The sequence below is a fragment of the Phasianus colchicus genome, chromosome 6 (assembly GCF_987193195.1).
Source record: "Phasianus colchicus chromosome 6, bPhaCol1.hap1.1, whole genome shotgun sequence".
Taxonomy (NCBI): domain Eukaryota; kingdom Metazoa; phylum Chordata; class Aves; order Galliformes; family Phasianidae; genus Phasianus; species Phasianus colchicus.
In genome coordinates, this window is record NC_143441.1 from 49,823,087 (window position 1) to 49,836,192 (window position 13,106).

Below are 13,106 nucleotides of genomic sequence, written 5' to 3' on the forward strand. Positions count from 1 at the left end.
CTGTTTCTCTCTCCTGAATGTTATCTGATACTGACGTTAGTCTATGAATGGGATCAAGGCACTATAACCATCTCATTTGCTGCCAAGACCTGGGGAGTTCCATCTGGAACAAGTGTTTGTGCAACTGCCTTTGGTCAGCAGTGTTCCCATTCCTCGCTGCTGGGACCTGAGTGCTTTTTGAAATCAGGCCAATCATTCAATGCTTATCATTTAGAAGAGGATAAGAGGTTAGTCCTTTTTTCCACTTGTAGTTAGCCAGGCGAGGAATGCTAGCATGTCTGCATGAGCGGCAGGGCATGGATGCATTTCTGGAACATGAGTGTGCTGGAGTGTTCTCATGCACTATACCATATGTTGGACCATTTTTTTTGCCCAGCTCTTCCTCCTATGCGAAGAACACTAGCATCAAAAGAAATGCCATAACTAAACAGTGACACAGGGAGGAACGTCCTTAAATTTCATCAATGGTAAACCAGAATTTTTATAAGTAGTTGGAACTGAACTGTGCTTAGGAGAAGGGTTTCAGCATCTGAATTAGCACGTCTCTAAACATTGCTGTCCAGCAAGAAACAAAGGCTGGAGCCAACCAAATTTATTCTCCGTTATCCTGAAAGCCATAAGCTTACGGGTATTGAAACCACCCAAAGAAAAGTGTCCTAGAATCATAGAATCGTTGGAAGGGACCCATAAAAGCCACCTAGTCCAAGTTCCCTGTAATGAACTGTTTTCAGACACATAATCACTTTCCATCTTTGTATACTCATAATGAACTCATTCCCATCTTTCTATATCCACAGTGAACTGTAGGATATCATTGAGCTCCCTCTTCTTGAACACAGGAATACCAGGTCCACCTAAAGGAGGTCCATAGGCAGGAAAAGACACAAAGGAGATATTTTCATGAGAATCAATAAAGGCTTCTTTTTATTTTAATTCCCTTTTTACATACATCCGTGGTTTGTCATTTTCCTCTCATTACTTTGGTCCGTACAGAAAGCAGAAGTGGAGGAATGTAAACCAAATGTCTGCCTGACAACACACACAAGGCAATGTCCTCGTAACACGTACAAAGAAATCACAGTTTTGCCCATAAGTTTTTCAGTCTTGTCCCTCCTCTCAAGTGAAACAAGGTCTTACATCCACTTCAGTGAAATCACTGGGGTAGGAGGGGGAAGAACACAACCCAGCTCTTCTCCCTCCTGCTCATCATAGGAAGAAAAGGAGCCAATATCCCACTGGAAAGAGCCTGGCAGACCACTGGGAATGGCCAAGTCCTTTTTCTAATGCCCACATCCCATCACCTCTAGTGACTACCATGGTTTGTTCACCCTGAATTTGCTGAGAAGCAAGGAGTTTTAGCAGAAGATCTGTCTCTTCTTGCATGCCTCAGCTCATGCAAATGTCAAGAGTTTGACATCATGTTTTTGGACATGGGGGTGGGTGATGGTGCTTGGATGCAGCTGACCTTCTTCCACCAACTCTACTTAAACCCAACCTGTCAAAATATTTCACCTCTATCAGCAAATATCTTCTTGCTCATCCTTCCCTGAAGCCCTGGAGGAAGAGTGACTAATTTAGACAGAGAAAAAATAAAAAGGTAAAAGCTCAGCCTGGCAGGAAACATCCAGCTCTATATTTAGAAGGGCTCATGCCTGTTGTAGTGCTCTGTTTTAAGTGGATGCTGTTTCCCTGGTGAAGTCATTGTTTTGCCTTCTGTTTTAGGTACCTCAGATCTACTCTGCTCGGAGAACATTCTTCGTTAAACTTGTTTTAAGTGCTCTCTCACATGGCCATTGTATCTCTTCTTCAGAGGACACAGACACAAGCATTTGGAAACCCAGTGCACACTCATTCCATCCATTTCAAACATTTTAATCCTATGCCTTTTTCCATCAAAATACCATGTCCCCACATGTAGAAGCCACCCCCATTACAAAATCTAATGTTGGCTTTTGTCAAGCATTTTGAGAGAGGCAACTGCTATTCAGGCCACCATCTCCCCCTTGATCTCTGCTTTCTCGTTTTGTAGTGCTACCGATTTAAAGCAAAAAGCCACCCTGAATTATGTGTGGTAGGCAAAGTCTTGGGGGCAGGAGAAGGGTGAGGTCATTTATCTGAATGTCTTTTTCCTCCTGTGAATTGAAGGGTAAATCCCACTCCATGGAAATCAATAGAAGTCTTGGAATTGGTTTTCATGGTGTCAGGGTTTCATTCCATATTGCATATGGAATATGCAGATATGGCACATCTGGTCTTGTTACCCACCACGTTGTTTGCCCAGAGCGAGGAATATAATCAAATACCATCACATTCTTTAGTTCATATGCAAAAAAAAAATCACAATTCCTAAGGTCAAAGAGAGAGGCTTCTCTGTGGGACCCTGGAGAAATGGGTTTGACAACCAGGTTCTTGTGCTAAGATTGCCCTAATGGTTGTTTTTTTTTTCCCCCCAAAGAATAAAAGAAGGAAAAAGACCCAGTGAGAATCAGGAAGAGAAATTTGCACAGGATTTGTTGAATCCCCCATTTGTTCTTTACACTTTCTGCTTAGGAGGGAGTCTAACCATGCAGCAGTGTCCAGCTCTGTTCAATCTATGCTGGATAGGGGGACCTGCCTGAAAAGAAGACAAACTTATAGGACTCCTTAATTACTGATGCTCATCTGGTTCAGCTCTTCCTTCCCTTTTTCTTTTGTTCCTGGCCCCTGTGCAGCGTGTCACACTGAGGTGATCTCCAGTCCAGCCCTGCCTCTCAGGAATCTAGCAAATCCATTCCAAATTAGGACAAAATTTGTTGTGCTCTTGCAAATACTGCCTTTGGTTCCCTTTCAAAGCAACACTGCTACCCGTCAGTACTGGTGCATTCAACCTGGTGACAGTCCTGGTTGGGTACAGACCAGAGATGCAAAGGCAACTCAAGAAACAGTTCTGAAGTGCCCCCTAAAGCAACACTAATGGACCAACCTAGAGAAAGACACAAAAACCACATGGGCAGACCAGAGCATTAACATTAAAATAATCATAAATGGCAATATTTAACAACAGTGTCAGATCTAAACCCAAGCCCCTTGACAGTGGAAATACGGTGGGTGAGCTTTGTAGGCCATACTGAATGGCTCAAGTTCTTCAATGAGCAAAACATGATCAAGTTCAGTTGGAGGCTGAAATTCTATGCCGAGGTCGGCAAACCTTTCTCTGGTCCGTGGGAAAGGTTTAACTGAACCTTACTTGATAGTCCTTTTAATGCTCCCCTGTGACTTCCATTAGCTTCTCACATTCTTTTTCCCAATTGCCTCTCAAATCCTGGCAACATATTGACATTATCTTGAACTTTGAAACCGTGGGGCTAGCTGAAACCTGAAAGCTGGCATGAAAACTTGAAGTTCATGTGCAAGTAAGATAGAAAAAAAAAAAGAAAAAGAAAAAAGAAGGGACTAAGAAAAATCCCTACCAGCTGAAACAGCTGAGTATGGCTAAGTGACCGCAGTGGGGAGAACAGAGTAATCTGGGCAGGCACAGATAAAACACAATCATTTCATGTGATGGCTGATGACTTGGGTGTCATTTAATCCCAAACAGCAAGCTGGGTGTCCAATTCTCAGCAGACTACTTCTGTAGTTAGAGATGGAAGCTTTATTTTAATCCCATTATGCAAATTGTAAATGAGTCCTGAACTGTGGTCCAGATTCAGATCTGTTTTGCCTTGGCATACGACCAAGTTAACTCAATTAACTTCAGAGGAGCAGCTCCTGCCTTCTGCCAGTGAATATAAAATCAACATCGGATCTGTTCCTGACTGTCCTGCCCTAGGAATTGGCTTCACATTGCTCTGTCCACTCGTTTTATCTGTTCTCTCCACCACAGAGGACTCCTCCTGCCAAGGAGAAGCCAGAACATCAGATACTCCATGGTAACCATCAGAGCATTCAACAGAACATGATGAGATAAATAAAAAATGACTTCTTATGACTTTTTTCTTGTTTATAATCATTCTCAAACTTAAAGGAAGCTAGTCCAGTTCTTACTCTTGGTTCACTTCTCTTAAAATTGCACCAAAAATAAAAGACTAGATTGTCACACCAATGTTTCAGCTCTGTCAGGGTGCCAATGCTCTGCACCCAATGCAATGGATATGATGTGATGAGGGTGTGGTGCAGCTGATCTGAACAAATTATGTTCCCATCCCGATGTTTCAGATTGGTTTTGATTCTGAGAGTTGAAATTGGCTTTGAGCCATTAAAAAGCCTGGCTCTGCATCCAGGAAAAATGGAAAAAAAGAAATGCTTAAAGGAGTTCTTTAAATAAGTTTTAGGTGTTTCTTTTTCTAGGGCCAGGTTGGAAAGAAATGAAAGTAAATGTAGAGAAAAACTCCAGCCAACCTGAATTTAGAATCATAGAATCATGGGATCATTAAGGTTGGAAAAGACCTCTAAGATCATCTAAACCAACCACCAGCCCATCCCCGCCATGCCCAATAAACCACACCCCTAAAATCTGAGGGTAGAAGAGGAGAGGTGTCCACTCAGCAGAGATCATCAGCAGATTGTCCTTTTTTTGGGCTTTTCTACCCACTAGGAAGAAGTAGTGTCAAGATCCAGGAAAGCTGCTTGTTCTATCTCCCCTGTTGCTCTGGACCACCACCACCTAACGCTACAGGTGAAGTAGGGGACTGCTAGCAGTGAGAGAAGACCAAGTCTCAGTTTCAGCTTCAACTGTTGGACTTTCAGTAGATCTCTGCTCTAACATCTTCAGAAGCACTTACAAATCAAGGAGTAGTCAGTGAAGACATTTACGAGCACTGAATAAAAAGTACTAGGATTTGGAGATCCTCCGCTTACTATCAGCCTTCGTATACAGACACCAAATAAACTTAGGGCTAACCACTAAACGAAGCTCATTAACAACACTTCTGGTAAGACTTTCAGGGCAAGGTCACTGTTCTTCATTCAGTTGGTCCTGATGTCTCTGAGCTTTTACATGACCAGGTGGGTTCACAGCTGTGTGTCCATGCACCTCCGTGCACCCCAAAGAAAATGAGAAAACATCAGGGAGACCAGATTTCTGGCTCAGACTTTCCAGGCAACATGTCATTATTGGAAAAACCACCAATATTTTAGTATCCTTTAGTTAATCATCTGTCTTTGCAACAACACACCTTTGCTTTCTTTTGCTCTCCCACCCTTAGATATGACTTAAGCTTAAGTCCTGATTTTGTGAGAGGCCATAAAAATAGTTTGAGTGGAACAGGGTGAGCCCAATAACTTTTATACAAATGGAATTGCTGTCTCAAAACAATACATTTCCTTCGGGCCAACAGTATTTGCTGTCCAATAGGCTCAACCTTTCTCCTCTGTAGGCAAAAATAGGAGAGCTGTCTTCCAATGGACATCCACAGAGATGGACATCCCCCTCATTTTACTCACACCATTTATGAAACATTATGTTTTGAGGCAAATTTAGACATCCCTGGCTGATCACGATGGAAATTTATTTATAGGGTCTTTTGCAAACCCATTTCCTTTACAGTTTAATATTTTTTCTCATTTCAAGATACTCTAGAGGAATGGGATATAAAATCTACTCTGTCTGGAGAGTCACACTGGATGCCTGAACACCTCTGTAGCTTGCCAGGAATATCATATATGTCCATATATTTATGCTGCAGAATGTGGCAACCTGTCAGCAAAAGAAGTAAAAAAAATAATAAGAAAAAAAATCAAAGAGAAAACGTGTTCCATTATATTAAAAATAAATAAATACATCAATTTCCCTAGACTTGCCCGAGAGTGCAACACGATTTCTTCCCCAGCACGTGATCTTAGTGGGAAAGTGGCACGGTGAAGACCTTCCTTAATCTGCCCATGGCCTTAAAGTAAATCTTCCTTACATGCTGAATGGTTTACAATTTGCAGCCACCAGAGCAATGCTGATTTGTGACAAAGGCTACATGGCTGCGGAGGCACACACCAAATCCTTAACCCCAAAGGCTGGAAAATGTTGCCCCAGCTCATTTTCCTTTTGCTTCCTCTTACAGCCATAATGTCACAAAATTCAGATTAAAGCCCGAAAGAGAGGATGTGAACCATGATACTGCTGCATAACTTTCTATGGGAAGGCACAGATGGGCTTTGGCAAACTCATGGGCAACAATAGGCAGAGAAATGCACAGTCGTATAAAAAGCAACACTGCACATGAAAGGACTTCACAGGTTCATGCAACCTCTCCCTTGAAGGTCAACTCTTAAAGTGCTTTCTCTTATTTCATGCAGTCCTATCTCAAGTGAAAGAAACACTGAAGAGAGTGAGAGATACAGATGAGTTGAGGACGTCCTTGTTATCAGTAATCCCACTTGCAGCTTTCAATGAATTCTAGGTGGAAGTTATGCAGAAAAAAATTAGAAAAACAGTAGAAAAACAAGAAAACAAAACCCACTGAGGTGCCTTAACTTTTTGAAAGACTGGACTCAGAAGTCTAAAAACTTTTAAGGCAGTCATTGAATCCATCCAAACAATAAAAGGAATAAAAACGAGATCTTCATGCTTGGTGTATTTTCAGTCTTTAAAAACAGAAAATTCTTACCAGCTCTGTGGATGTTCTGCAGCTTTCAGCCAATTGCCTATAAACAAATAAAGGAAGCCAGTTCCTGGCTGAGCAGTTCAATTTTTGGGATAACTTTGTCAACTGATTTGGCTCTAATATGCATCAGACAAGATGCAGCAGAGTTGAGGGATGGTGAGGAAGGGGACAAGACATGATCTCATCTGAACTAAGAAAAAGCAGTTAAAAGAAGGTGTAAAAACAATTGTCTGCACAAGTGCAGGCAAAGCAGAAATGATGAGGAACTGCCAAAAATCATCCTTAAGAAACACGAGTCCAAGAAACGTTAACATTTCTATGTCTATTCAGAAAGGAGGTAGATCAAGTAGAATGGACTCAGGATTATTAGCAGACTCAGCTGCTATGGGTGGGACAGATGAGGTGCAGGGCTGGGTACCACAAGAACCTGCCAGAGAGGGAGATTCCTGCCCAACTCCAGCATCTCAGTGGCAACCAGTCCTGCGTATTGCCAGCTGGTTTACAGGAAGGCAAGAAAAGGACATAAAGCTGATGCCATGGAGGAAGGAAAGGTGGTGAAATAGAGGCAGTGAGGTACATCAAGCCTTTGCCTCCTTTAGAAGTGAGCTTGAGGATGTCTCTCTGCCCATGTGTAAATCAGACAGAATGGGAACTGTCACCCTGTAGAGGAAAGGACCTTTGCATGGGGATAAAATGACATGGAATCATAGAACCATAGAATCAGTTGAGTTGGAAGGGACCCTTATTGGCCATCTAAGTCCAGCTCCCCTGTAAAGAACAGGGACAGCTCTCAGCCCTGTCCTTGCAATGCCTGCATCTTCTGGTGATGGAGAAAAGCGAAGGTGACCACATTCCATACCTAAACATTTTGGCTCTCTGCCCTTCCAGGACAAGTGAAAACAGCAAATTTTGGTTTCTTCTCTGTTTCAAAGCAACGTGGGTCTAATCTTTTCCTCTCAAAGAGAAAGTAGAGAATGTCCTTGGATTGCTGGCTAATACAGCACAGCCTATACGCTCAGCCAACAGTGCAGTCTGCAATCAGCACAAGAAGGACAGGAACAGACTTTAACATTACATTCTACCATATCTTTAAAAGCAGAAGTATTCCCCTGTTATGGTATAGGCATTTTCCCTTTATTTTTCCTGAACATGAGCACCAAGGGAAAAGAATCTATTGTGTATGATTGGTATTTGAAAAGATCAAGAAAAGACTTCTTCCCATGCACATTCCTCGTGCATGTAAATTTTATCTACATTTAACATCAGCTTTTAAGCACTTATTCTCAACAAGCTAGTGATGAATGCATTTCTGTTTATGAGGGGTGTTGAATTTGTTTATAACTCGCTTTATGGGTTTTGCTAATTCCCTGAACTTTGCTAAGCAATTGCCAAACATGTTATTAATCTTGAGTTCTCTGTAAGAAACACAAATAAACAGTGAGTCACTAGTGTTTTTGGTGTTTTGTTGGTGGCTTTTATTTTGTATGCCTTTTTGTTTTGTCCCACCAGTGAAATGATACCAAGTAATTCCTCTGAGTGAGAAAAAAAAAGGGAGATCACTGCATCTACTTGGCACGATTTAAGCACAACGTACTTCTGGAAGGGCAGAAAACCAGAGCCAGCATACTCAATGTGTTTCTCTCTCATTGGCAGCTCAGCCACACGGGATGCTGAATAACAGCTGTACACACTCTGGTAAGAACTTCTGCCCCTTTGATTCCCTCCTGAGGCTGTGCCAATGTCTGCGAGGAAAAGGCGAGCAGCGAGCAGAGCAGGGCTGACCCAGATTTCTGCAGAGCTCTCCATGCCAAACTTTCACTAGAGCTGACTTCTCTTGCAAGATTACTTAACCTCTCTGTAATACTACTGCTAGCATTGTTATTATTGCTCGTAGAAGCAACAAGAACAATAAGAGAGCATGAGGGAAAGAAAAAAAAAAAAGGTTATGCTTTGCAAACCCAATGTTGCAATAGCTGCCGTTTGGTGGTAAATGGTTGTGAGGAGTTTTGAGTTATTCTGATGATACAAAATAAGGAAAAAAAAACCCGAACATCACAAATAAATACTGGCTTTTAAAGACTGGCTCATGTAGGTCTGCAGCTGTTTGAGAGGTGCTTCAGTGCCTTGAAGAGGATTGCCTCTTAGCCACCACGCTCCCTACCAAGTCCAAATCAAAAACCCAGAGATGCCAAGGGGAGGAGGTTTGTTACTACACTGGGCTTCAACCTGAGAGGTTGCCTAAAGAAGATGTGAGACACAGAACACAGAGTCAAGATCTCTAGGCTCACCCTGACCTCCTTCAGAATTTTGGAGAATTTAGTCCTTACTACATACTCAGAGCCTGCAGTGTGAAGTGACTGGATGCATCTCAGAAGCACTGGTTGGTATGCCACAGCAGCCATATCTAAAGGATCAGGATAGATGGTAAGACATTCCATTGCTGCATCCTGAAAGACTTCTACAAACTGCTCCAATGACTGATCTCTGCTCCATTTCAGTAACTGCCAGGTGACAAAATACTCTGGTCTCTCTCTCTTGTAGGAATCAGGCATTTCATAGATCATAGAATGGTTGGGTTGAAATGGACCTTAAAGTCAATCCAGTTTCAATCGTGGACTGGTTGCCCCCCACCAGCTCAGGCTGCCCAGGGCCCCATCTAGTTTGGCCTTGAGCACCTCCAGGGATGGAGCACCCACAGCTTCCCTGGGCAGCCTGTACCAGTGCCTCTCCGCTCATCTGAGAAAGATTTTCTTCTGAACATCTAACCTAAATGTTCTTGTGCTCTTCCCATCTCAGGCAACTCCAATATTTCCTCTTCTAAGCGTCTCTAGGCAAAATCAGTGACTTTGGCTGAAATTATACTTAATCACACCAGCTAAGATGCTGGCCAGATGTCTATATGTATGTGTGACTCATTTGAATGTCCCGACCACAAAGAATGGGAAAGAACGAAGATGCTCAGAAGGCGACTGTCCATGAGCCATCTCTGTGCTTACACCCAGCAGATTCTGCCCTTGAGCCTCATGAAGGCAAGCTTGCCTGGCTGTATCTAGCATCTTGTGTTTCTCCTCATGAGTGTTCGGATTAGCGAGAAACAAGTAATTTAGAGGGGAAAATGAGAAGAAATGTGTAACTTTATAAGAACATTACTGGTGTCTGAGCAGCCACAAAGAGGGAGGCTGAGATAGAGACCTTCTGAGCTGATTTTAGCCACACACACACAGACACACAAGTTGAAGATCTGCGAACATCCTTCCCCATCTCAAACTGCCCAGGAGCAGGCAGAGTGGGCCCATCTCCACTGCTGTATCTGGAAGACTGAAAATGTCACACTGAAAATGTCACATGTTCTGATAACTGCATTTCCCATCTTAAAATTGCACTGGTTTCTGGCTTGCTATGATACTCAAGGAAGGAAGAATACAGTTTTTTGCCTTCATCTAGTGACCATGAGCTGTTAAACCTGCCCATCCCAGAGGAGCTTTTTGCCGAGGAGTGAGAATGCCCAAGGGAAGAACATGTCCCAAGTTGTACCAAGCTGTCCATGTTGAGAACTTGGCTGCAAGAATGGGCAGCTATGGTACCCGAAGGGCCTTGGTCATTCTCATGTGTGCTACCAGACAGATTCAAAAAGGAAAGAGCAAACCAAACCAAAGATGCCCAGGGTGGCTTGTACCCTTGCAAGATGACAATATACTCTCCCCACAAGACTCTTGCTTTACTGGGTGGGATTCCCATCCTCCTTGGCTGCCCAACTTCTCCAAAAAGTGAAAGGACCACGTGCTGCTGTGCAACCCTCCCCACAAACTCTCAGTATCTCTGTTGTTCAGCAGGTAGCAAGGCCTGTGGAGGGCCTCCATTAACACTGGGGAGACTTAGATCACTGGGTATATGTGTGTGATCAACCACTGGCCACATTGGTGGCTTTTTTTTTTTTTTTTTTTCCCATATAACTTAACCTCTTGTTCCACAGAACAGAGAAAAGGCATGGAAACCCTTGGCATCCATTGTGTGGACTGATATTCTTTTGCCCACTAAATGCTCTCCAGGAACCTTTTTCATCCTTTTGTTTCTTCTCTTTACATCACTGTCTCTCTTTCTTCTTCAACAAGTACTGTGGGTCTGTCTCCATCATAAAGCCCAGAGCCATTCAGGTACTCCTCATCTTTGTTGTACTGCTCTGGTCCAGAAGAAGGCATAGAGTTTTCAGAAATAGAGCCATTTTTTACGTAACCTGGTAAATTCCGGTGTCCATTGAGGGTCCCTGGTATAAGTCTTGTATTGAGATGAAGGGCAAGTGCCCCTCTCGTGGCTACATTTGTGATGCTGGTGTGGGAAACCATTGGTCCATAACTGTAGGTTGTGCTCCCACTTCGTGCTTTCCTTTTAAAATCAAGTGCTAATGTCCACCTGCTCCATGACTTCTTTATTTCTGCTTGGACCTGAGAGACAAGGGGAGAAAAAAGCATGAGTGGAAAGAGAAGGGGAGAGAGAGCCATCAGAAGGAGGTAATATCTGCATGGATGGGAACTCTCTGTAGGGTGAAATTGGAAGGAACATCTTGGGTTTTTGCTGCAGGACATAAAGAACTTATCTGTAGTTGCATTTCACTTTTAAATCCATAAACTTTGCCCACTGCAGCCTCACGTTTGTCCAAGAACATAATTCAGTGTGCATTCACTGATCAACTAAATTTTTACTATGCAGACACAGAGGGAATTAAAAGAAACAAAGACAGCTCAAAAACAATCTGAAAACTAAAGCACATCTTGCAAGTTTTAGCTTGAAGTAGAATAAAAAGATCAACAAAGCTTGGCCTAACAAAAGAGCTTGATGATTAAACAGCTATTCTATTAATCCACTTTTATTCCTGACACAGCTATGACACTGAGTGGCACTAAACAGCACTTGTGCTGGGAAAAGGAAAAAAAAAAAAACCAATTTTTTCCCCATTAGCTACTGCCAGTAGGTTATTAATTGTTGCAGACTAATCTGTATGTCTTATATGACCAAAAAGAATGTATGAACTTTCTGTGTGGGTGGATAGATCTTTCTGTGAGTGCAAAAGCTGCATCTCTAAAATAAGAGGGGAGACTGATGTGCATCCACCTTACCACCCACATTTGGAACTAGCTTAACAAAGGTAGGACATAATTAAGAAGCTTATGACTCTTACCTCTCCATTGCAAAAACAGTATATGATGGCAACAAAAAATCCCTAGAACGAAAAAGAAATAGCACATTAATGTTCATCAAAAGAACTGAGATGTGAGAAAACCATCCACATTTTTTTGTTGGCCAATCGTTTACCCAGATCTTGGTGGGGTCAGTGGCTATTTTATCCCATCTTCACCCAGCAAGAATTGTGGAAGTGCATGAAAGCAAGTTTTGTCCCCATCTCCTTTACAGTTTCTCTAAACTTTCATCTTCCCAGATCTACTGTTCACCTTTCATTATTCACACCAGTTGTCCATGATGATAGGTAGTAGAACATAAGCCAAAAATTAATCTCTCAGGAAAGACGTACAGTGACCATGCAACACAACTCTGCTTGCAGAGAGTTGCATATTCCTATTGTTCCACCTTATATAGGACCAGCCTAAATGAAACTGCATATTGCTCAAGCCTAGAACTGAGGAATCAATTCACAGGACTGAAAGACAGCTTGGGAGAAGTAAATTTGAACAAATTTGAAACAACATGTCTCTGGATCTCCACCAGTTTATGTCTAATCTGGAGCTACATGGATATTGTGGGGCAAGTTATCTTTCAACAGCAACACACTAAACCTTTTCACGCTCCATTTTGCAAATATAAAACATACCTGCTGCTAAAATATTGTCAAATGATCTTGTGAATGAAATTTGGCATACTGTAAATGCAACCCTGTTTCCAAAGAGAACATTCTGCACTCTCATTTCCCTCTTCTGTGTGTTGAGTATCTCATAGTTTGTGTCCATAGTTTAACAGCTACAACACAGTTTATAGTTACCTGGAAAGAGTTGAACAGCATTTCATAGTGCATTTGAACTTGCCAAAGAATCCCTGACACATCTGTGTATGGCATAGCCATGAAAACAATATAGTGAACGCCAAACAGAGGCATAAGGACGAGGGTAGATTTCAGCAGCTTCCTGTAGCAATAAGGAAAGAGAAGGACACAGAGGAAGTCAGTGGATGGAATGAAACTCCCAGCCAGGCCAGTCCATCTCATACCTTGGGTGTCTTTCATGCATAATTTAATTCTGGCTTAACATGCGCCCTTGGCTAGTCCTCTATATCTTACATTTACAAAAGCATTGTGTCCACCTCCAGTTTCAAGCTATTTCTACTCTTATGATGTGTGACACAACCCCATCCATCCTTCAGCACATCTCCCTCTCTACACACACGTCCCCTTGGGATGCTGATGTAGATACTGGAGATGAAGGCACCAAGACTTCTTTGTCTCAGACCATCCACTATTTTAGGAGAGGAACATGGAAAGAAAGTGGAGGAGTGATATGGACCTAGACCACCGACTCCATCTGG

The 13,106-nt window shown here is 42.5% G+C and overlaps 1 protein-coding gene across 3 annotated transcripts in view; it reads right to left on the reverse strand.

The window, feature by feature from the left end:
• Positions 1-895: 895 nt before the first annotated feature.
• PTH1R (parathyroid hormone 1 receptor) overlaps positions 896-13,106 on the reverse strand; it is a 113,824-nt gene continuing 101,613 nt past the window's right edge. For all 3 annotated transcript variants that reach the window (XM_031607881.2, XM_090143235.1, XM_090143236.1), the window contains 3 exons: positions 12,568-12,709; positions 11,752-11,793; positions 896-11,017 (listed from right to left, as the gene is read on the reverse strand). In XM_031607881.2, coding sequence (XP_031463741.1) covers positions 10,655-11,017; positions 11,752-11,793; positions 12,568-12,709 — 547 coding nt within the window. In that variant the 3' untranslated portion in view covers positions 896-10,654. The remainder of the gene's footprint in view (positions 11,018-11,751; positions 11,794-12,567; positions 12,710-13,106) is intronic.